Below are 24,785 nucleotides of genomic sequence, written 5' to 3'. Positions count from 1 at the left end.
AGTGTATTAACACTGTATGAATCATGGTTTAGTTTTCTTCTCCGTCTTTGGCATGGTGGCTTTTCAAATTTTTGTCATCAAAGACATTAATGACTGCTGCATTTTTAAATTAAATGCAATAACTATTAAATATTATTTTATAAAGAATCACATCTCTAGCCTTCACAATCTTAATATGCCCACGTAAAACGCTCTCTTAAATATAACTGAATTCAAAAATTGTTAGTTATTTCCTGTTAACTTAAAGATCCTTTGAGATACATTAATTTGTTTTCATGGCATTTACATTATTTACCTAAAGAGAGAGAACATGAATGTTTTTTTAACATCAGTAAAACTTGTCTATAAAGTGCATAGATTTAACTTTAAATTTTAAAGTAAATTTTGGAAAAAATATAATGATTAGTCTGTTAAAATGTGGAATCTATAGAATATATTTCTACTTTTTGATGAACCTTGTAAGAGGAGGCTATTTCAATTGGGAGGTTTTTTTCAAATTTTTACACGAATACACACACACACACACACACACACACACCCCTCCTGTAGCATATCCTTGGAGCCAGATGTCTACCAGCAGCCTAACCTGTGGATACCTTTGCTTGTGTGAAGTGTCATTTCCAATCATTCACTTCTCTGGTTAGAGTTTAGGAGCCTGAAAGATGACCAACTTTTCTAGTAAATACCATTAACTCACTAATGGAACAAAATTTTCTTTTAGATTACAGATCTCCTTTTATTGCGTCTGTTAGTGACCAACATGGGGTTGTGTACATCACTGAGAACAAAAACAAAACTGTAGTGATTCCATGTCTTGGGTCCATTTCAAACGTCAATGTGTCACTTTGTGCGGTAAGTTACATCTTCTTCAACCATCTGTCAAATTTTTATAATTTTAAACTAATATTAAGGTGGGCAGCTTGTTTAAAATATGATATCCACAATGAGTTTTAAAAGATCCTTCAGGAAGATTCAGATGACAATGAATGTATTCTTAGGAATAAGGTAAATTCATTAGTGATCATTGTACATGGCTTTCATTTTTGATACTGGATTAAATATTGGATTTTTTTTTTTTTTATTAACCAGAGGTATCCAGAAAAGAGGTTTGTTCCTGATGGTAACAGAATTTCCTGGGACAGCAAGAAAGGCTTTACTATTCCCAGCTACATGATCAGCTACGCTGGCATGGTCTTCTGTGAAGCCAAAATTAATGATGAAAGTTACCAGTCTATTACCTACGTAGTTGCGGTTGTAGGTAAGAAGACAGCTCCTTTCTGTATTATTAATATCAGATAACTAAGAGTGACTCCTATATAAAGGTCCTGGAGATTAAGGTATAGGGTAAAGGACAGGGATATTGGAAAATATGTTATTTCAGGATATAGTGTTGGGAAATTCATTATGACTGCTCCTCTCTACCAAATAAACCCATGTGCAGTTGGATTTGTCTCCTTTCTTGCCTAGACCAAGGATTAAAAAGAATTGTATTGTCGGAACAAATTTTATGAAAAATTCAATGTTAGGAGCACCACTCGGTATCAATTTTTTTAATTATGCCTATTTTATGCAAAGTTCAACAATTTGCTAAAGCTGGCCCCATTGGCCTGGGGCTACAAACCACTGAAATTTTACTATTTTTCTATCCAATGGGCTTCAACGTCTTTGAAATCCCTGAAGGAAGTGCTTTGTAAATTTCTGCAGCCCATTTTCCTAGGAGCTACCAATATTGGTGAAGCCCTCAGGGAAAAAGGATGTGGCACATTTTTAAATTGCTTCACTTTTAAAATAATTTGCGACAAATTATATAGGTTTGTTTTCCCTCTCACTTTCTGTTTTTTCAATTGACTTGCTCCAGGGTATAGGATTTATGATGTACTTCTGAGCCCTCCTCATGAAGTTGAGCTATCTGTTGGAGAGAAGCTTGTCTTAAATTGCACAGCAAGAACTGAACTCAACGTGAGGGTTGAATTCAACTGGGAACACCATTCTTTGAAGGTAACACTAACGATTCAAAGCCAGACTTCCAAATACTATGATAGTAAGCCCCAAAGGAGTTTGCTTGAGGGATAGAGGACTCTCTGGCCAGATAAAATATAAGGGACTGTAAACATACACACACACACACACACACACACACACACGTGTGTGTGTGTGTACACACACATATTTTAAGAGAATTGCAGAACATACAGAACTCACAGAAAGATAAAATGCCGGGAATTCTGCCCACTCTGCTACAATCAGGCTGTGAATATTCGTTTTCTCCAGGTGATTGCATCTTTCCATGCTATGTTATTTTTCTGATCTCCAAAGTGCTCCATCTATTTTCCTTTTAAGGGAATTCTCTTTAAGAGGTGGCACGAGATACACTTTTCCTTAAACAGTGGTCATGTTTGCTTGTGTCTCTGCAGTTTGTATGCCTCTCATTCTCACCTTGTGAGGTTTTTAAGATCCTCATTCAGCTGGTTCCATTTACTTCTCCTGAAACCAAATATATTTGTTGTCTGCATGATGTTGAAAGTTCTGGAGTCCCTATAATGTTCACCAAGGGCCAAGTCTTAATTTGGAGGGGTAGCTGGAAGATGCTGGGTAATGTCATGCTGGGCTTCGGAAGCTCAGTAAACTCTTCTTTTCAGGATCAACATAAGAAACTTGTAAATCGGGAACTCAAAACCCCGTCGGGGAGTGAGATGAAGAAGTTTTTGAGCATCTTGACGATCGAGGGTGTCACGCGCAGTAACCAAGGGTGGTACACCTGTGCGGCCTCCAGCGGGCTGATGACCAAGAGCAACAGCACCTTTGTCAGAGTCCACGGTAAGCCAGGGTCTCCTCAGAAATTATTCTGTGCCTTGACAAGTGAGACGATGTAAATACATTTAGATGACTTAGTGATTCTTACTTTGTTCATTCATAAGATACTTTTGAGTTCTTGCTGGGGAGGCCACTTGACCTAGAGGTCAAGAGCATAGCTGTGTGGTCAGAGACTTGGGTTCAAATCTCCGCTTTAACGATGAGATAAGCTAACATAGTAAGTGCTCACTAAACATTGCTTGTTATTGTTGTTGGTGCTATTGTGATTATTACTATAATAAGGAGAGTGCTGTTACCTAAGGTATATTTTAAAATTTCATTGTATTGCAAGGCTGAGAGGCCTGCTTGAATAAGCAAGAGCTTTGTAAATTGGGGAAACATTTTGCAATGTCCTGCTGACCCTTGAACAACACAGGGGTTCAGGGCACTGAACCCCCACAAAGTAAGAAATCCACATATAAATTTGACTCCCCTGAAACTTAACTACTAATAGCCTACTATTGACCAGAAGCCTTGCCCATAACAGTTGATTGACACGCATTTTCGTATCTTCTATGTATTATATATTGTATTCTTACAGTAAAGCTAAGCCAGAGGGAAAAAATGTTACTAAGAAAATCATAAGGAAGAGAACATATATTTGCTATTCATTAAGTAGAAGTGAATCAACGTAGAGGTTGTCATCCTTGTCATCTTCACATCGAGTAGCTGGGGAGGGCTTGTAAGAGGAGGGGCTGGTCTTGCTGTCTCAGGGGTGGCAGCGGCGGAAGAAAATCTGCTTATAGGTGAACCCGCTCGGTTCACACCTGTCTTGTTCAAGGGTCAACTGTAATTGAATCGGGGATTCAATGACTTTCTGTGGGGCTTTCAGTAAATCACCTTAATTTTTAATTTACTCTCTTTCGCTCACATAAATGTCTGTTTAGATGATGATTTATGTGGCATCCTACTTACAAGCCTTGGTGTGGATTTTGGAGTTTATAATATGGGAATGCATCAAAGGGTTTAGAGCAGAGAGAGACGTGCCCTGGCATATGTTTTTATAGGATTACTCTGTTATACAAAATACTTTAGCGATGTAAGGGCAGAAGTAGGGAGGCCGGTTAGGAGGCTCATTGCAATAATCCAGGTGAGAGATGGTGGTGGCTTGGCCAGGGGCAGGAGAGATGGAGGTAGGAAGGAGGGATCTGATTCTGGATGTTTTGAAGGAAGAGTCAACAGGATCTGCTGATGGATTCCCTGGCTGCAGGGTGTTAGGGAGAGGAGTGGGAGATGACTGCTGAGCTGTGGCACGAGCAGCTGAGTAAATGGGACTATTGTTGACTGAGATAGGAAAGTTCGAGAGGGGAGTGAGATTTGGGGAAACAGTGTTGGGTGTGCTCATTTGGAGATGCCCATTAAGCATCCAAGTGGAGATATTTAATACATAAGCCTGGAACCCAGCGAAGTCAGGGCGGGATATATAAATCTAGGTGTGTCAGTGATAACTTTAAATCTGAGAGTAGAGGAAGGTGTAGATAAAGAGGTCTGAGGACTGGTGGCATCGACACATGGACTGTGCGGAGAAGGTGTTGCAGGAGCAGAGGAGAAGGTGCACCCCGGGTCCCTGCGGGACTAGAGAAAGCTGTGCAGAGGAGCAGATGCTTGAACTGAGACTTGAGCAATCGGTAGGCTTGTGGGAGCACGCCGGGGGGCAGAGAAAAGCAAATGCGAAGACTGGAGGTGTGGGAGAAGCTGGAACGTGACCCACAGGAAGGTAGTGTGGACGATCTCGGAACTGTAGCTCCTCAGACCCCCAAGGTCTCTGACTTTTCGCTTGAAATGAAAAACAAAACCAAATGACTGCAGTAAGTTGACATTTATGAGAATAATTATTTTTATTTTGTTGCAGAAAAACCTTTTGTTGCTTTTGGCAGTGGCATGGAATCTTTGGTGGAAGCCACGGTGGGGGAGCGTGTCAGAGTCCCCGTGAAGTACCTTGGTTACCCACCCCCTGAAATAAAATGGTAATGACTACTGGGAATAAACGCGAAGCATAGTTTCACACGAAAGCGAATCCTTGGATGGTTCTAATTCCTGAGGATTTTTTTTCCGTAGGTATAAAAATGGGAGACCCCTTGAGTCCAATCACACAATTAAAGTGGGGCACGTGCTGACGATTATGGAAGTGAGTGAAAAAGACACAGGAAATTACACCGTCATCCTTACCAATCCCATTTCAAAGGAGAAGCAGAGCCATGTGGTATCTCTGATCGTGAATGGTGAGTTCATTCGGTTGTCTTCTCTGCCCAGGATTTACGATGAAGGGTACGGTTCTGTCTCCCTAAACAGCCGCCTGCCTTGTCTCCTGCTGCTTCACCCACATCCTGACTGGGCCTATGTACGTAAAGGCTGGTGGGGCTGAGATGAGCCGTGAGACAGTGTGCTCTAGCCGTGTGTGTGTAAGAGGCCACGCAAATGCGCTGTATGGTGGTCAAATGCGAGATTAACATGCGTGGTGCCGTTGACGGCCAAATGCTGTGAAATAAGAATGCCTATAGGGACAGTTGTCAAGCCTAAGTTACATTACTCTTGCTCCTCTCTCATGGGGCGCACACCTGCTACACAGATGTGTAAAACTCTTCTCCTTGGATTTTGTGTGGAGCTTCTAGCTTGATGCTGTAGTTGATGTGTCAGTGACGCACAGGCACATTTCAGCTCTGAAGCCTTTTGAAGTTGACACCATTGGCTTGGCTGGAATCTTTTTTTTCTTTTTTTGACAGGCGTCTAGCATCTGACTCGGAATCTGTAAAGGGAAGATAATAAGTTTTTGATTTAAGGATGCTTTAGACGTCGTTTTCTCAAGCTGAAAGATACAAACAAATGTTTGGGGTCGGGGGAGAAGGATGGTGGTCAAGTGAGTGTGGCAGGTGCTAAGGTGATATAAACCAGGTTTCTTTATTGCAGGACTTGTCGGGACCTTTAATATGCTAATATATATTGCTTTTCTTCAGGGGGAGAGACACAGAGTAGTCAAGATTTCACAGATTTATTTGACCAGAGTACTTTTTCCCAGAGTGAATCCATTCATGTCTTGTTCCAGTTTGAGAAACGCTTCTCTGTTGTCATTCTTGGTTCTCCCTACCGGCATGGCATATTAAAACTTCGGGGTATCCTCCTATGACATCAAGGTGCTCCCCCATGTGTCCTGATACTCCTCTGTATGTCTGCTGAGCTTGGCTTGACTTCTTTTTTGGGGGAGTATTTTAAAGATAACAGGTTCCAGAAAGGTTGCTTAGAAGCAGCCTGGGAGTGGGGTATGGGGGAGGGCAGAGAAATCGGAGATCATGTAAATAGGGATGGGAGAAAGAAATGGACACGAAATAAAGACAGAAAACTGGACGGTGACTAACCTCATTTCATCAATTGGTGAAGTCAGTAAACATTTGATTCACTCTAGCACTTTCCTTGCTATATGAAATAAACATAAAAAGCAGGTCGAGGTTTGAAAATATAATCTGAGGCTTTAGGCTGACAGTGATAAGGAAATAGTTTTGACCTAAAGACTTTGGAGCCAGAAAAGAAAGAAAGAAAAAGGAGAAGTGGGGAGGAAGGGAGGAAGGAAGAAAGGGGAGGAGGGAGAAAGAATGAAAAGCTTGGCTGGTGGTGACAGGGATGCACCTTGCAGAGATTGGCACCTTCCTTTATAGTCTAGTGGTTGAGTGCTTCAGTTCAGAAGTCGGAGCGTCTAGTTTGTTCCAGGTTTTGCCACTTCTTAACTGGGTGACCTTGGGCAAGTCATTTAACTTTTCTATGTTTCCTTTTTCTTATTTGTGTCATGGGGACAATGATGGTGGTTGTGAGGATTAAGTGACTTAATCAGTGCAAAGCACTTGGCATGTAATAAGTGTGTTGATCTTATTCCAGCTACTTTCTTTCTGTAGTCTCGCCCTGGTCTTGCAAGACAGGGAGGACAGAGAACTATCTCTGTAATGCAGATGAGAAAAACTGAGGCCCAGCATTGTAAGACTTGCCTGAAGTCACTCGGTTTATCAGTTTATTATCATTATTAGCTTACTGTTAATTTTATGAGTATCGCTAGAATTCAGGTCTGTTCCCAAGGCTAGATGCTCTTTGCAAAAGAAGATGGGGGCAAAATCATGTGCTTGACAAAGTATCAGCTTTAGTTGCTGAAACCCTCTACTTCCCATTCTTCAAAGCTGATGGGTAATTCGAACGCGGTCTTTCCTATGTTCAGTCCCACCCCAGATCGGTGAGAAGTCTCTGATCTCTCCCGTGGATTCCTACCAGTACGGCACCACCCAGACGCTGACGTGCACGGTCTACGCCGTTCCTCCCGCGCACCACATCCACTGGCATTGGCAGCTGGAGGAAGAGTGCCCCGGCAAGCCCAGGTGAGCAGCGCCACGCGCTCTGTTTGTCCTGCTGCTTTGCATTTCGTGCAGCCAAGCTATGCCATGCCTCCGTTCTAAACCTGCAAGGCTGTCCCCAAGAAAGCTTCCCCTCAAGCACTACTCTAAATCTCCTTCCTTCTTTCTCTGTGTCTTAAATTTTAGGAGATGTCTTCCCTTAGGGTATCGCCCTTTGGGATTAGCTAGCTTTCTCTGTTTAGGGTAGCCCTTACGTACACTTCTCCAAAGCAGGCTGATTGGCTCAGTTTGCTCAGTGCCCATCTTTGGTTTTTCTCCTTGCACCAATCAACTGGCGAAGACCACACCGCTGCTTCTTGCCTGTGACAAGGTGCATCTCTCGGAGGAAGTGCTGATGGGTGTGAAGCGGTGACCGACCTGGCCCCAGCCCTCCGCGTCTCAGTCCCAGCTTATCATGTTCCAGCACAAGTCCAGACATCCTCAGGGAAAAGCACAACAACAGCAGCCAACCCAACACCACCCTAAGCAGTCCGCTTCCTGTTGTTGTTTCCGAAATGGCCACTACTAGCTTCTTGCTCAGTTGCAGACCATTTCCTTCTCAGAGAACGTGGTCTCGGAGAAACGACTTTAAGAAGCCCGATGGCTTCTAAGTTTCCTTGCTTCCTTTGAACTAATTTAACTTGAATTGTCTTGTCGATCCAATTTATGAATGAATGTTTGTTCCCAGAATAGCTGCTTCCCTCCTGTATCCTGAATGAATCTACCTAGAACCTTTTCCTTCATGGCCGGGGCCTATTTTTATTTGGCGCCAAGGCTGGTAACGTGGTAGGCTGCACCGAAAGTTATTTCTAAGAACAGAATAACCGAAGTCTGACTCTTTTCCTTACTGTTGATTTGAATTAAAGAAAAATTGAATTGTAAGGTAATCTGTATGTCTTCCTTATAGCCAGGCCGTCTCAGTGACAAACCCGTATACTTGTAAAGAGTGGAGAAGCGTGGAGCACTTCCAGGGCGGAAATAAAATTGAAGTCAACAAAAATCAATTTGCCCTGATTGAAGGGAGAAACAAAGTGAGTTTGAAGTTTTTTACTCTGAAAACTTCTCTGTTTCTTTCTCGGAAGGATGGAAGGATGGTACGATCATGTGTGAAGCATATTTGGAGATTAAGAATCAAAGAGTCTGGATAATAAAATTCTAGCATTTTCAGTCAATTTGAAAACAACATTGACTTTTAGTAGTCCCATTAACTTATTGATAGCCTATCAGAGAACAATGAAATATCCATGCCATTCAGTCATACGTCTGTGTAAAGTGATTCTGATTTCATAAACAGGAGAAGGAGAAAATGTATATCATTATATTAAAACACATCATTAATTTTGTGGTCTCCAAAGCTCCTTTTGTATGATCTTTGAGCTACACAGCAGCATAATTATACAGATTGACTATATCTAATCTGAAAATCCAAAATCTGAAATGTTCAAAAATCTAAAACTTTTTGAGTGCCGACACGATGCTTACGCTCAAAGGGAATGCTCGTTTGAGCCTTATGGATTTTGGATTAGTGATGCTTAACTGGTAAGGATATAATGCAAATATTCCAAAATCTGAAAAAAACAAATCCCAAACAGTTTTGGTCCCAGGCATTTTGAATAAGGGATGCTCAACCTGTAATTGTATCAGTTTGAGAGCGGCCAGTGGAGCAGTTGTGGAGACGGCTGGATTTGGTCTGAATGCATGTGCACAAACACAGCCCGCATTGTTTATGGTCTGGGATTTGTTTTTTTTCCCACAGACTGTAAGTACCCTTATCATCCAAGCGGCAAATGTGTCAGCTTTGTACAAATGTGAAGCGGTCAACAAAGTCGGGAGAGGAGAGAGGGTCATCCCCTTCCATGTGACCCGTAAGTGTACTTCTCTGGAGGGGTGGGGTGGGTCACTCAAACAGTGCGTAGTAAGCTGTGGGATTCTCTGTTGTCCTTGCCACTCAGGTGAGGGGCATGGCGTTTAGGAAGAGAACTTGGATTGATAATTGATGCTTTCACTCATGAATTAAATGTTCATAAACTGAACGTTCATAATTCCTCAGCTGTCTCCTGGGCTTGTGTGACGTCGGTACATCCGGCTGGAGAGAGAATGGTTGCACAGATGCCTTAAGCCACAAGTTCTGTGTCATGTTTATGTCTTGGTCACCAGAGTCTGACACGGTACACGGCTCACTGAGCTCCAGTAGATACTGGTGAGCTTGCTGCTGGATGAGGTTGGCGTTTCTGGAGGCAAACGGAGTGGCACAGGAGCGGTGCCCTGCCAGTGCTGCTGATCTTGCCTATGCATTTTAATTTGATGGATAAGCTTAGCCAACTATACTGAATAAAATATTTTATCTGGGCTAGTTGGTTGGAATAAATGTAGCTTTAATGGTGTTGATGTTATGTGTTAATGAGGAACTACGTTTTTAAAAATTCTACATTATGATTAGATACTCTGCTTTGGATTTTTTTTTCTTATCCTCAACACTGTGCTTAGTGCTCATAGTGGAGATGTGATAAATATCTGGGGAATTCATTTACATTTTGGTCAAATAATACATTTTTTGGGGCCTGGGTCGTCTAGTTTGGTTGTCTCCTTATCATCGTCTGAGAGTGCTAGAGCTTCTTTTGGTACTTTCTAGCAGTCTGAAGGCAGCAAGAAAACGATGCTATGCTGCACCAGGTTAAATCACCATCCTCTAACTGTGGGCTTTGCATTTCAGGGGGTCCTGAAATTACTTTGCAACCTGGCACCCAGCCGTCCGAGCAGGAGAGAGTGTCTTTGTGGTGCAGTGCAGACAAAACGACGTTTGAGAACCTTACGTGGTACAAGGTTGGCCCGCAGGCTCTGCCGATCCACGTGGGAGAGCTGCCCACGCCTCTTTGCAAGAACCTGGGTCCTCTTTGGAAATTGAATGCCACCATGTTCTCTAACAGCACAAATGACATTTTGATCATGGAGCTCCAGAATGCATCCTTGCAGGACCAAGGAGACTACGTCTGCTTTGCTCAAGACAGGAAGACCAAGAGAAGACACTGTGTGGTCAGGCAGCTCACAGTCCTAGGTAGGGAGGCAGTTGGAATGCCTTAAACGGAGTGCTTTCATGTGCGGTGCCAAAATTACCGTCCTCTAGGAGCTTACGAAGTAGACTGGAACACACTTATCTTATTCACTCAAAGTCCTTGAGGCAGAAAAAAGCTAGTAAAGGTGAAATGATATATGAAAAAAAGAAAATAGCATGGTTCCTTTTAACCCTGATGATGGAGTAACTCAAGTATATGCAAGGTAGATGCAAGGTATTAGCTTGCAACTGGGAAATTTCTGCCTTATTCTTGGACATTCATTTATTTAAATAGATATATATTTGTGGAATGCCTACTATGAACTAGGAGAGTTCCAGAAGTCCACAGTGGTGAACAAGATGGGCAGGATGAGAGCGTAGGCAACCACTGGGCAGTCAGAGCACAGTGATGTCTCTGTGTCCACGAGGACAGGGATTGGTCTCTGTTTTGCTCCCTGCTGTAGCTCTAGTCATGGAACATGGCAGCATGTACTCCCTGCTGTGTGAGGAGTGGGATGATGGGCTGAGTTTAGGACCTACAAGAGCCATGGGAAGGGTACTACACCCACTGTCTATACCTCTGGGTCATTCCATGGGGTAAACTATAGCTCAAGGTCAATGGGATGGTAATTTCAGTGAGCACATACTTTGTGAATTCCCCATGGAGCCACTCTCTACAGTCTGTTCAACCTTGTGCCTTGTGCTAACACTGGGCGGCTACAGCTCTGTCTCTGGGGCAGTCAGGCAAATTTGGGAGTTTCTCTTTGTGGCATCTCTCTCCATTTTCTCCTCCTTTTAGTGTCCCTTCCCAGTTCCTACAATGTATGTATGTGTCCTCTGTTTTTTACTGTTAGGAAGGGGAACTGCCGAGGTAAATTTATCTATACCGATAAGGGAATAACATCTTCCTCAGATGCCTTGGTATATTTTACAAGATATCCTCCGACAGATACCAGCATAAACTTTGCTAGCTTTAAGACCCAGATGTCAGAGGAAGAGATATTTTGAGGTAAAATCATCCCCAGGACCCTGCAAATCACACCACATATATGACCATGTACTCGTATGGCCATTGGTGGCTGGTCTGGTTTCAGAGCAATGAAGAACTCAGAAAGAGATTGTGAGGGGGACTCCCAGCCTTGCTATGCCCAGGAAATATGTGATTACAGCTAGCTGGTTGGCTTCCGTAAGGACTCCAAACTTTTTTCCTAAAATCTATTCTTGGAAGTAGGCTAGAGTCCAGTACATTTGCTTAAACCCCAACATAGCATACTGTCGAGATACTCTCATTTCGCTTCAGTATTAAAGTGGATTTCTTCTGCACGATTCCTTTGGATGTTCAGTTGATTTGGACATGATACTTCCATAGCACTTTGACGATTTGGGGAAAGGGTAAATCTGAAGTTTTCCTGTACCTTTAAACAAATACTCACAGGCTTCATTTTCTTTAAATCCATGACTTTCCTTAGGGTGGTGGTGTTTGGGTTGTTTGTATTTTAGTGGAAATAGCACTGGGCTAGTCTTTGGGATTCAGCAGATACAGCAAACAGTTCAACTGTTTACTTACCTATAGGGACTTAGACAAGTTGTTTAACCCTTCCTGAACTGCAGTTATTTCACCTGTAAAATAATGCTAATAGTCCTGTTCAACCTGTCACATGAGATTGATAGTGAAGAACAAAAATTGTATAAATGAGTTTTGTAAAAATTGCCAAATAAATACATGGTATTCTTTGCTGAATTACACTGATGTTTGGCACTTTCCAAGAAAAACATGGCAGAGTTCTAGGTTATTATTGGTTAGCACTTTGGTAAGAGGGAAGTTTCCCCCTGGGGAAGCATGTCTGATTAAAGGAAAAATCTATAAAGGTGACCCTGAACCTTTATTTTTTGATGTGATTACCAGCTAAAATCACTGCTATGAATGTTCACAGACACGCAGTAATGTCTCTCAACCGCTCTGACTTGTTTCATTTAACTTTGCCTCGTGCCCAGTGGTGCTGTTATCAACCTCTGTGTATTTTCAGCTTAGCAAATCAACAGGTTGCCGTTTACTAAGTTTAAACTGTTAAAAAAATTTACCAATACGAAAATCATTCCACGGTATAACTATATGTTCCATGATTTTCTTTTTATGTGCCTAGAGCGTGTGGCGCCCACGATCACGGGAAACCTAGAGAATCAGACAACAAACATTGGCGAAACCATTGAGGTTTCGTGCACAGCATCTGGGAATCCCCCTCCACAGATTACCTGGTTTAAAGACAATGAGACCCTTGTAGAAGACTCAGGTAAGTAGAACTTGTTTCTCTCTCTTTGGTTGCAGAATTTTCCCAGGGGTGTCACCTAAAATGCATATCATTTCTTGATTTGTTTTAAGGTTAAAAAAGAAAAGCAGTATTAGTGTATATGGTCTGGCTCATTTCATAGACTTGGATTCGGAATATTTGGAGGCTTGTTGAATTGTCATGGAAGCCTCATGGGAGATAGGTCGGCAGTAGATCCTATGTAACTCTTCAAAGTTAAATAATAGCCTCAGAGGAAGGGCAGCATTTAAGTTTTAAAAACTTTCTTTGGAAAACTTCACAGATCACATCATTATAAATAAGAATAATCATTTTCTTCCCGTCTTAGGCATTGTGTTGAAAGATGGGAACCGGAACCTCACTATCCGCAGAGTGAGGAAGGAGGATGAAGGCCTCTACACCTGCCAGGCATGCAGTGTTCTGGGATGTGCAAAAGTGGAAGCATTTTTCATAATAGAAGGTGAGTGGGAAAGCATAGACACGCTGTGTCTAGGACTAGTTTGTGCCTTATATACACCCGTACACTTTGGGTGGGACGACTAGAGATGATTTTAATGTTCTTTACACTTTGTAAATTTTCTGCAATAAGTGTGTATTCTTTTAACCAGAAAACGTAATTAATGTTGTTTTAATTCTGCTGGCATCACATTTCCTATGCTTACAGTTCTCATTGTGGAAAAATTCTTAGCTAGGCAAGATGAATATCCTGCTTTCCCTAATTCTTGTTTGCATGGCTCCATTAACTTATAGAAATGATACCTCTATATTTATTTGGAAAAATATTAGAATCGCTGCCTTGTCATGAAGGTAAATGCTATCCGATAGTCACAAGGGTTCAGAGTTTTCATTGGACCAAAGATAATTAAGATTCACTTGTGAACAACAGACCATTGCCTTTCTGAAATGGAAAATTTTTGTTTCTTATCTAAATATGAAAGGAAACCTGTGTGTGTGTGCAGGAGTGATGTGAAATCTGGCATTTTCTCAGATAGGAAAAGTCATTTGTGACACACTATTTTATCTTAAGAAGTGTATCCCTACGTGTGTTTTTTATAACCCGCCAGGAGAACAATAACACGGCATTGTGTGGGTGAAGGATGGTATGTGAGGCGGGGGAAGAAGGAGGGTGATGGGAGGGAGAATTGAGGGATTTCTATGAGCTCATCCTAACTTGTCTCTTGAAGTCTAGACTTTGGTCCCTTTAAGCTGTCAAATCTATGTAGCCAAGTATTGCATCTAGATATGTTGATGTGTTTTCAAATCTGTGGGCTTATGACCATTTCATAAACTGCGCTTGCAAACAAAGATTTCAAAGGGCACGCACAGCGGTTTTGTCATTTCCAAAGTGATTCGTGTTTTAGGGCAAATCCTTGGGAGGACGTCCAGATTCTCCCTGGTGCTCTGCCTCACCTGTCAGCTGTCTGCAGCCCGTTACAGATGCCTAACTAGGAAACACTGGCACAGACACCGTAGTCCCTTCTTACCTGGGGCGAGTACTAAGAAAGGAGGACTCCCAATAGGTTCCCAAATGTTATATGGAAATATTTACACACAAACTTACATGGAAAATGGACTCTTTGAACTTTGTACCCTCTGTGTAGAAATGGATTTCTAAATCTCTATGTGTAAATAGAGAATTTCTTCGCTAGGACCACCAAAGAAACAAAATCCACTCCAAGCACCCTTGGTGCTCGTCTCTCTACGGTTAACTCGGATTTTGCTAACTAATTTATTACTTATCTTCTGCCCTCTGGAGGCTGCAGGGGGTGTGGGGGGGAGCCGTTCTCACAGCTTGTGGGCCGGTTTGATCCGCCCTGGGCTCTTCTGATGCGAGACCCCCAAGTGGTCATTGCTTCCTTATCACCTCTTCGCTGATCACTCTTAGTGGAAAACCTCCTTCTGCATTTGGTTTCTCCCTCTCAGAGCCGTCCTCTGGAATGCTGAGCATCTGCGATTTTCTTTGCTGACCCCTAATTTTCTCTTTTTTCTTTCACAAGTGGCTTGAAACTCCTATTAACAGGCCATGCATGTTGTGCTTGTCTCAGCTCTCTTGCTTTTCCTCACTCAGGCTCTTGCCACACAGGGACAGGGTAGTGTATGTAATTTTTAGCTCATGTTGGACAGACCTTGTTTAATCCTTGACTGGACCACCGACTAGCTGTGTGTCCTCCGTCAAGTAGCTTAACCTCTCTGATCTTCTGTTTCTTCATCTAAAAACTAAGGGTTGAAAAGATTAAGTGGGAAGATATATTTAAAGACATGAATGCATAGTAGGTATATGGTCATCTGTAGCTCTCTGGTTAAAGGACTTCATTCATTTCTCTGCTTGATTTCTTATATGACAGTTTTATAAACTGTACAGTTCAAAACGTTGACCATCCGAGTAAAACCAGACTTTTATTTTCCTGAAATAGAAATACTTTTCTTCTCTGTAGAACATGATCTGTTTTCTTCCCAAAGATCGTTCTTTCTCTAACACTTTCTGTATTTGTCTTTTAAGACATTAATACTTATATCCTTAATTACTTGAAAATTTTATTGTTGGAAGTTTTTGTGAGCAATATCTGGCAAGTTTTAAATTTTCCATTAAGAATTCTGTAGACGCCATCCAAGTTAGGGGTGTGTGACTATTATCCGCTAGAATTTTTCCAAATTTTCTGAGACTTTCAGGAGATCTTGATCTAATGCTGCACTTTGTCATCTTATATCAAAAGATATAAATTTCCAACTGTTGATGCACATTTGCTTGTGTCTTTCCAGGTGCCCAGGAAAAGACGAACTTGGAAGTCATTATTCTAGTAGGCACCGCGGTGATCGCCATGTTCTTCTGGCTCCTTCTTGTCATCGTCCTACGGACCGTTAAGCGGGTAACAAAATAATTTCTCTTCTGTCTCAAGCACATTGGTTTTCATGATTAATGAAAGCTGACTGGGGTTCTTTGAGTTGTTTCTTCCCATTGTTACTGGCTCAATGGGGGCATTTTTACTTCAATACAATAACATTCTTGCCTACTTTCTTTTGGCTGGACCTCAGGGCTTTAATTGCTAGAAACCACTAGAGGGGAAAAGGACTTGGACTGCCTAGTGTAATTAAGATTTAAAAACTTAATTCTGAGCTCCTTTGGGGGATGAAGGGACATTAGGAGCAGGATTATAATAGGACCACTCTCAAACTCCATGACTTTTATTGGAAAATGAGACATCGGGAATGAGGCTCCTCCAAACAATAACAAGCACACAAACAGCAGGGCAACAACAGGGTGTATGTGACTGGAAAGATTGATACTTTCCAGGCCAATGGAGGGGAACTGAAGACGGGCTACTTGTCCATCGTCATGGACCCGGATGAGCTGCCCCTGGACGAGCACTGCGAACGCCTGCCTTATGATGCCAGCAAGTGGGAATTTCCCAGAGACCGGCTGAAACTGGGTGCGTTTTTCGATTGACACTGTTAATAATTTGCTGTTGGGTTTACGAGGCCATTTCTTCTTTCATTAGAATGATAACAAACCTAATCTATTCAGATGTTGGATTCTGGTTTAGAAATTTTAATTTCATCTCTTAAATTTGGGTAATCATTCATGTAGCCACTTAGAAGTAGGGTCCCTGAATAATCCTCCAAAGCAGGACATTTAGAGTGTGAAAGGGAAATTATTAAATATTAAGCCAGGACAAGGGAGCAAAGTGGACTACCCATGTTAAACTGGGAGGTCCGGTCACCCCATCTAGTTGGACTCTCTGCATATTGCTTTGGTGGTGGAATAATCCAAGTCTGTTTTGCTGTTGCCGTTCTTGTTGACTCTAGGCAAGCCTCTTGGCCGTGGTGCCTTTGGCCAAGTGATCGAAGCAGATGCCTTCGGAATTGACAAGACAGCAACTTGCAAGACAGTGGCCGTCAAAATGTTGAAAGGTAAAAGCAAAATTGTATGGTGATGGAGCTCTCTCTCTGTTTCATACAGTCTTTAAACATGATGCAAGGCTTGTCTCAGTGGCTCTGCCCTTGGGTGGGCCCACTAGCCAAGCATGTGACCAGCTTACATAATGCCCTGGTGCAAAGCAGATGAAGGATCCTCCTTTGTAGCCTCATGCCAGGGTGCACGACACGGCAAGCGAAGGTGGAGAGGAGTTTCACCTCCCTTGCCTGGGTGCCCTTGTGCAAGGTTCAGCTAACACAGTTGTGCTTAGTGGCCCTGATTATAGGAAAATAGTACCGTGGTTATATTAAAATTATTTCTTAGTGGATTATGGTGTAAGATAATTATAGACCATCTAGAAACATGGAAAGGAAAATAGAATGCAAAAACAACATGTTCTTTAGAATTGGAATACATAACAGATTTTCATTTACAAAAGATAATTTTCCAAAAAAGAATGATTGTGCTAGGAAAAAAAGGATTATGGGTGATTTTCTACAAAATGAAAAGCTTTATAAAAAATTATTAGTCCTAACAGTGATGGAATTCTGGTCTGGCTGTTTTAATTTTGGGAAGTGAGGCATATAAAGCTTTTTGCTCCAACTGTGATGTGCTTTCATTGATGAAGACAATGCTGCTGAACCGTTGCCAAGAGGTCTCGTGCATTTTGAAGCCGTCTCTCCTTTTGCCTTTTCTCTGTGTGGCCAAGGGAGTATGTAATTTGGAGGTGGCTCGTCAGGGCCTGAGGTGTGGACCATGCCTGTGAATTGGAGGGAAGTGTAGCGGAGTATGCAGGATCAGACACATAGTCTCAGTGCTATCAGCCTCCTATGCCAATTGGCCTTGCCAGCTGCCTGAACAGATTGGCACAGCCGGCTGGAACATTCAGTATAGCCTCTGAAACACGAGGATATTTAATACATGGTGTCGCTTCCTTATGAAGAAGCACTGAAGTGATCAGACCCTAACAAGCACAGTAAACCTGAAATATAAAAATTCAGTTTTATAAAAGAAGAGAATCTGGGCATGATCCCACTGCAGATGTAGTCTCTACTTTGTAAAAGACTTCACAATGGATTCCTTTCAATATCGAACATTCTGGCTTTGCTTAAAGTATGAATCTTATTTGAAATTAGAAAATAGGATTTATACTTGACTTGTGAGGAAATGCACTAGTCTGTAAGTGAGGCCACGGTTGTATTACTGTGAAGGGTAAGTTGCACAGTGGCGTGCGGTGGAGAGAGGGACATCAGTCATCCTAAGGTAATGCCCACACTGGTGACTTCCCTCTTTGCCCTGTATTTGTAGAAGGAGCAACACACAGCGAACACCGAGCCCTCATGTCTGAACTCAAGATCCTCATTCACATCGGCCACCATCTCAATGTGGTCAACCTCCTAGGTGCCTGTACCAAGCCAGGGGGTGAGTCACTGTGGATGGTTTGGGTGGCCTAATTGTGACACATGCTTCTCTGCTAGTATTTGAGGGAAACCACCTAACTCCCAAGGCCTTGATTTGCTTAACTTAGAATACTTTGCAGATTCCTAGATAGAAATAGATTTCATGGAGGTTTAATGGGCATCATAGTTAAACTATTCTAAAACTTCCTCTGAGTTAAAAAATGTCACACCACTATGATATAGTTTGCCACTGTATAATAGATGTTCGGATGAGAAAAATAAACTTCTCAAAAAGCTTGAAGGTGGAGGACTTAAGAATAGTGTGCCCCAAAATGCAGTCCTCTTAAGTGATTGCACTGAGATGGGTTTTCTTCTGAAACGCTGGCTAATCTTGTTGTAAAATTGCCTTCTGGAAAAGAAAAAGCTACAACAGAAGGGGATTGGGGCTAGGCGATTTCTATGATCCTTTCCCAGTGAAAGGTTGGATCCTTCGTCTAACATGTTTTTGGGTTCATCAGTATATTTAGCACTCGGTGCGAAACTTTAGTGAAAACACATTTTCCTTTCTCGCCGTGCTTTGCTGTCTGCAGGGCCACTCATGGTGATCGTGGAATTCTGCAAGTTTGGAAACCTATCAACTTACTTAAGGAGCAAGAGAAACGAATTTGTTCCCTACAAGGTATGTCATTTCCTAACTCTGGCTGTGTTGTGAAATGAAGGAAAACTCAAAGGGGTCCAGGTTAGGTTTTTAGCTGAAGTTCGGCGAGGAACTTGTGGGAGAGTACTTCTTGGCTGTTGTCACTTCCTCTTTTACCTTCTGGGGGACGGATGCTGGTCGTGTTTTATTTTTGTGACTTTAGTCCAATGACCCATTATAGAGTGCTGGAGTTGGGGAGAAGGCAAGTACTATCTAGGAAAGGGGAAGGATGGCTCTGGATCATTCTCTCTCTCCCCCACCCATATTTGGCCCCGTGGGGTGTAAATCCTTCTGTGAAAAGCACCCAAATGTTGGAAGTGGGTCTGAGGGCAACTCGAAACGAGGCATTTATCTCTTGAAGCCAAAGAAGGAGCTAGGTGTTGCGGAAAAAACCCTATTATGTACCAAACATGCCCCAAATTTCAGCCCAGAGACTCCATGCCCCTGCAGTGGATGTCCTTCCTGTCTGCTTTTTAATAGTTTCAATTGTTTCCACAGTTTACTGCATTTTGGAGGCCCGTTTTGCATTCAAGGAGTTTGTTTGTTCCTTTGCTTCTCTGCAGTCCAAAGGGGCGCGATTCCGTCAGGGGAAGGACTACGTCGGGGAGATCCCAGGGGATCCGAAGCGCCGCTTGGACAGCATCACCAGCAGCCAGAGCTCCGCCAGCTCTGGATTTGTGGAGGAGAAATCCCTCAGCGATGTAGAGGAAGAGGAAGGTACCTGCCATTGCTTCTTCCACGCTTAGAGCCATTGCTCTTGCAGGAGTAGACAGGGTGACACGAGGAATTGGTCATAGGAAGAGGCCGATACTACCTCTATTTGAAAGAGACCTGAGTTTCTAGCCCACCTCCATCCAGTCTCCCCAGAAGTGGAGCGTGGGAGCCCTGAACGAGCAGTGGGCTGGGTTGGGGGGCAGTGCAGTGCCAGCCTGAGAAATCTGGGCGGCACGGGTGGGCTAGGTGATCGGCAGCAACCACAGCAATGCTCTTAAAGTACTGGTTCGGTGTTGCTAGTGGGAGAGGCGCAGTGCCATGGCCCTGAGTGATGCAGCCCATGTTGCATGCTTCCCTGGCACACGAGTCTCTCGGTTCATCATACCCACCTTCCCCAGGGCAGTGTAGGAGCCGTCTGCTGTTTCTACCCAACCCCAAGTGGCTTGTCAAGTCTTCCTTCCAGCCACCCTTCTTCAGTGGGGTCTTGATACATTTACTCATCTTTATTCAGTTATGTTCCCAATCAAATTTTAGTGCTCTTTGGTGCTGCGGCCCTAGATTAACATCTAGGACTTCAGCCAGCTCCAGGACACACTGTGTATCTGCTTCCCTCAGAAAGAGCAGGGATAGCCCCATGGGTGTAGACAGAGATGGGGCTTCCTGGCGTCTGGCTGCTCTTGAGGCATGAGTCTAGAAGAATCCGATCAGGACAAAGTGCAAGAAACCCACTCTGTTTCCCTTGACTTGGGGCTACAGAGAGAACTCACAATTAGCTTCTTCCCCTTAGAAACTGAGCAGGCGGGGTGAGGGTAGGACTTGGTCTAGAAGCGCCTGAGGGGTTGTCTAGGCCGCGTGTAGTTGGACCCACACTGAGTGGTGCTGTCTGTAACCTGCTCCTTCTCTCAAAAAATGGTGGCCAGTGAGCTAAACCTAAGGGATTGAGGTAGTATGTTGGAGCAGAAAGGGCCCTGGCCTGGAATCTTGCCTCCATTTCTTCTTTTGGAAAATGCGGAGGTTTCACTAATTGTTCACTCAGAGCCCTTTAACCTGAGCATAACAAGTTGTTGCGAGAAAGGCTCGCAGACTTTTTAATACTTACGAGGTTATTATTACAACTAAGTTTTTGTTTACGCTGGTATTTGTCTCCAGGAAAGAAGCCATAAGTCTTATCTTATCTGACCAAAGTTAAGAGATCATTTTGAAACACCCATTAATGTCTTGGTGTTTATTTGTACCAGTTGCACTGAAGTAAATACCACCACTTTACGTAAATTCATCTTTCTCTCCATGTTCCTGTTATCTCTCATTCACATCCTTGAAGGAAAAAACATTCTCGGAGGCAAGATTTAATGTATTTACAGCACTTTTTAAGTTTGACAGTGAGAGAAGAAAATACGTTTTTGGATATTTTTAGTTATCCGTTGTAGATTGTAGCTTGACCTTTGGTCTGTGTCCTAGGACAAAGCCTGGGGAGAAAAGATCCAATGACCCTGAATATTATTGTTTTATTTTTAGAGTTCTTGATATGAAACGATTGTTTATCCCTCTGAGTACATGACAAAAAAACAACAGTTAAAAACAGCGAATCTGAAAAAGTTCTCTTTCTTTCCCTGTTATCTAGGCCAATTTTACCTCTATTCTACCTCCTGGATTTACTGGTTCAATTTGGCTAAAATGGAAAAACCAGTGTTTTCCCTAAGGGGTATGATGAAGGCTAATGATACTGAGATTCTGCAAATTACAGAAGTTAGAGGCATTTACTCTCTGCTTCTATTTCTTGAAATTTAACCCCCAAGTCTTGAAAAGCTCATTACTCTAGGAAACTTAGAAACAGATCACACTGATGGGTAGAAATACCGATCTCCATCCTCCTGCCTCTTTGGACAGCTCCTGAAGATCTGTACAAGGACTTCCTGACCTTGGAGCATCTCATCTGTTACAGCTTCCAGGTGGCTAAGGGCATGGAGTTCTTGGCTTCTCGAAAGGTAAGCCAGGTCTTGGGGAAAGACCCTGCCTCTTGAGATCACAGATGTGGACATAAGGTAGCTAGTGGCAGCCACTGGTGTTTGTTTGGGATTGTAATTCATTCACCACCTCTAGGACTCTTAAAAGAGCCCTACTGGGGAGGCTCCGTTTCTGCTAATTAAGGGTGGTTAAAGAGCTCATGGAACTAATCTGTATAATACATACTTATCTAGCATCTGTGAACTGCTGGGTGGTTTCCTGAGCACTCAGGATACTGTAGTGAACAAGCAGGCACAGCTATCCACCTGCATGGAGTTTACATTCCAGAGGGTGCAGCAAACAATAAACAATATAAACAAGTAAAATCCATCGGCGGTTAGACGGGAGTAAATGCTATGGGAAGAATAAAGCAGGACACGGTTACAGAGTACACAGGACGGATGCGTGTGTGTGTGTGTGTGCGTGTGTGTGTGTGTGTGTGCCTATGCTTCTGTGTGTGTGTGTGTGCCTATGCTTCTGTGTGTGTGTACACAGCCATTTAAAACAAGTGGACGAGGAAGACTTTACTGAGAATGTGACTTTGGAGCAGTGACCTGGAGAGGAGAGGGACTGAGTCTCGCAGGTATCTACCTCAGCACGAGAGAGTCTATTTTTAATTTATTTTACATTCATTACCATCCATCAGAAGTATTTGTTAGTAGTATAATTAGAAACCAGGAAGGACAGGCTTCAGATGAAAGCGATTAAAAGAGCTAAAATTAGAAAAGTAGGCCAAACAAAGGCTGAGGTGGGGACGTGACAAGTGACAAATATTCCAAAGGTTGTAAACACCACGGAGGGAGCGAGCGGGGTTGGTGGCAGTCACCCCTCTGGAAAGGGTAAAAATGCATAGTTTTACGTTAAACAAGAAAAATCCAATTTAAGGTTCAGGAAAACTGTCAGTTAACAATGTATTTTGCCGCAGCCTACTGTGGAAGGAAAGACTTCAGTATTTTTTTTTGTTGTTGTTGTTTGTTTTTTCTAAATTAGATGAAATCTCTAACCCATTTTTTTTCCCCCTGAAGTTTAAAGCTTCTCACAGCCTTCAGAGTGTCAGGATCTCAGATGTTCTGCTCGGTAGATCTTGTGTTCCCTTAGGGGAACGGGGAGAACTGGGATCTTACACGGTTTTTCCAAAGAGAAAAGCCCTTTGCCCTTCTTGGAGATTATGATTTATTATTATTATTTTAAGGCCAGAGCTCACCGTTTAGTCAGGGTTCCTTTGGCAACTAGGAAGGGAATGAGCGTGGAGGTGGGAGTAGGGTGGGGGGAGTGGGAATCCTTTGACTTCCCTGGCACCTGCCAGGCGATGTCTTGAATACCACTTGCTTCTTGGGCTCAAAAAGCGGTTGAGGGGACAGTAGAAAGTACTGTCTATTTTTTGGACAATATGCTTCTGAAGATGCCTTGTTCAGAAGAGAGTGCCGTAGAGATGTGAGTGGCGGGGAGGTCAGTAACGCCCAGCCCACACGATCACGCCTACACTGACTTGGGAATTCTCATCTAAGTCTTGGCTTCATGTGTCACGTTCCCTGAGACTCTTATTCTCTCACAAATTCATATGTGGAACTAAAGCAGCCGAGTAGCAGGAAGTTAGACACAGAGAAAGGAGACATGAAAAGCTGAAAAGAATAAAAGGAAAGCCAAGGTGAATTCCATTTTACTTTTAGTGCACTGGAGAATCGATCTGACTCGTGATAGGCTGAAATTGCCTTAATGGACCTTTAGGATAATGCAACACTTTGAAAGCAGAATGAGCCCTACTGGGAATGGTGTATCAGAGCCGGTCCGGCTTCAGTTCCATACGGAATGGGGAAACCGACAAAGAGCACCAAACCAATGAGAGCTCTTGTTTCTGATTTCCGTGCATTCATTCAAAATAAATCCCATTCTGGGGCCTCCTTAGAATAACACACTTTTAACCATATATGGTGCCAGGCAAAAGGGATGTGTGGATGTGACCAGAAACACGTTTTTAATTGTGTCCTAGAGAAGTCTATTTATGACTTCATTATCGTATTATAACTAAATTATTTAACACCAAAGGCTGGGGCTGGTTATGGAATAAGCAGATGTGTGTCTCCACGAAGCTCACAGACATTTTTCCTGAAGTGTTGATAACAGATACTAACCCAGTCCGTGTTAATCAGTTGGTTTTCTGATGTGGGATTTTTTTTTTTTGAAGCATGAGGTCACGACAGATGTAAAAGAGATCAGCTGCGCCGAGACCTAACGCAATTCTCTTTGCAGTGTATCCACAGGGACCTGGCGGCACGGAACATCCTCTTGTCGGAGAAGAACGTGGTTAAAATCTGTGACTTTGGCTTGGCCCGGGATATTTATAAAGACCCAGATTATGTCAGAAAAGGAGACGTAAGTTTCAGAGATGAACCCAGTGATCTCAAACTCCCCATAGCAAACTTCAGGACTTGTGTTCTGGAACAAAACCTGTGTTCTGGATTTTTTCCAGATCCTTGCTAATCTGGGTTCCGATTCCTTGTCTTCTACCCTCTTAGGCTCGCCTCCCTTTGAAGTGGATGGCCCCGGAAACAATTTTTGACAGAGTCTACACAATTCAGAGTGACGTGTGGTCTTTTGGTGTTCTGCTCTGGGAAATATTTTCCTTGGGTAAGTCACCTCTTTTTGTCCTTCCATCTAGACTCCAAATAGGTTGATAAAAGTTGGTGTCTTTTCTCGTCCTGTACTTCACCTCTGTCAGGTGAAACTTCTTGGACGTCTTGGATTGTAAAATCTAAAAGGAGACAAAAAACACATATAGGGGATGAAGATGTACAAGAATCAGGCTCAGGGTTTTCCATAAAAGAAAATCGAATCAAATCATGTCCTCTCCCTGTTCTATTCTAGGTGCTTCTCCATATCCTGGGGTAAAGATCGATGAGGAATTTTGTAGGCGATTGAAAGAAGGAACTAGGATGAGGGCCCCTGACTATACCACCCCGGAAATGTAAGACTTTAGAAAGTATCTTTCTGTTCTCTTCCTCTGCTCACAAGTTCTCGCTGCCTGGAAGACTTCCCAGCACATATACCTCCTCCGTGGCCTGGTTCCTGTCCTGCTTCTGCCTTTCTTGGTCATCTCACGTGCAATCATCGCTTCTAAAAATGGCAGCACTTTATTATCCACACCAACCAGTTAGTTGTTATTAGGTGCTGATTTGTGATGTTTTCTTTTCCGTACACACTTGAGCCTCCAAGTGTAGGGCTCTGTCTCTCGTGTAGTATTGTCCCCCTGTTGTGCCTCTTGACTCACGATGGGCTCTCTCTAAATGTTTACCTGTTCAAGTGCTTAGTTTCAGCCTCAGATCCAGGAGGAAGGAGGCAGTTGGTGACATCAGTGTTTCGTTTCTGCAGGTACCAGACTATGCTTGACTGCTGGCATGGGGAGCCCGACCAGAGACCCACGTTTTCAGAGTTGGTGGAACATCTGGGGAATCTGTTACAAGCTAATGCTCAGCAGG

At 43.0% G+C, this 24,785-nt stretch overlaps 1 protein-coding gene across 2 annotated transcripts in view; it reads left to right on the top strand.

Moving 5' to 3' along the window:
• The window catches only part of KDR (kinase insert domain receptor), a 71,149-nt gene that overhangs the window by 36,217 nt on the left and 10,147 nt on the right, over window positions 1-24,785 (top strand). For both annotated transcript variants that reach the window (XM_045533044.1, XM_045533043.1), the window contains exons 4-26: window positions 722-852; window positions 1,090-1,258; window positions 1,859-1,998; window positions 2,640-2,817; window positions 4,706-4,820; window positions 4,912-5,075; window positions 7,052-7,208; window positions 8,131-8,254; window positions 8,980-9,088; window positions 9,937-10,278; window positions 12,420-12,566; window positions 12,910-13,041; window positions 15,342-15,448; window positions 15,874-16,009; window positions 16,386-16,490; window positions 17,803-17,916; window positions 18,485-18,573; window positions 19,155-19,308; window positions 21,193-21,290; window positions 23,560-23,682; window positions 23,826-23,937; window positions 24,175-24,274; window positions 24,679-24,784. In XM_045533044.1, coding sequence (XP_045389000.1) covers window positions 722-852; window positions 1,090-1,258; window positions 1,859-1,998; window positions 2,640-2,817; window positions 4,706-4,820; window positions 4,912-5,075; window positions 7,052-7,208; window positions 8,131-8,254; window positions 8,980-9,088; window positions 9,937-10,278; window positions 12,420-12,566; window positions 12,910-13,041; window positions 15,342-15,448; window positions 15,874-16,009; window positions 16,386-16,490; window positions 17,803-17,916; window positions 18,485-18,573; window positions 19,155-19,308; window positions 21,193-21,290; window positions 23,560-23,682; window positions 23,826-23,937; window positions 24,175-24,274; window positions 24,679-24,784 — 3,152 coding nt within the window. The remainder of the gene's footprint in view (window positions 1-721; window positions 853-1,089; window positions 1,259-1,858; window positions 1,999-2,639; window positions 2,818-4,705; window positions 4,821-4,911; window positions 5,076-7,051; window positions 7,209-8,130; window positions 8,255-8,979; window positions 9,089-9,936; window positions 10,279-12,419; window positions 12,567-12,909; window positions 13,042-15,341; window positions 15,449-15,873; window positions 16,010-16,385; window positions 16,491-17,802; window positions 17,917-18,484; window positions 18,574-19,154; window positions 19,309-21,192; window positions 21,291-23,559; window positions 23,683-23,825; window positions 23,938-24,174; window positions 24,275-24,678; window position 24,785) is intronic.

This window comes from Lemur catta, chromosome 19, assembly GCF_020740605.2.
Source record: "Lemur catta isolate mLemCat1 chromosome 19, mLemCat1.pri, whole genome shotgun sequence".
Lineage (NCBI taxonomy): Eukaryota > Metazoa > Chordata > Mammalia > Primates > Lemuridae > Lemur > Lemur catta.
This window is presented reverse-complemented; position numbering and strand designations above follow the sequence as displayed.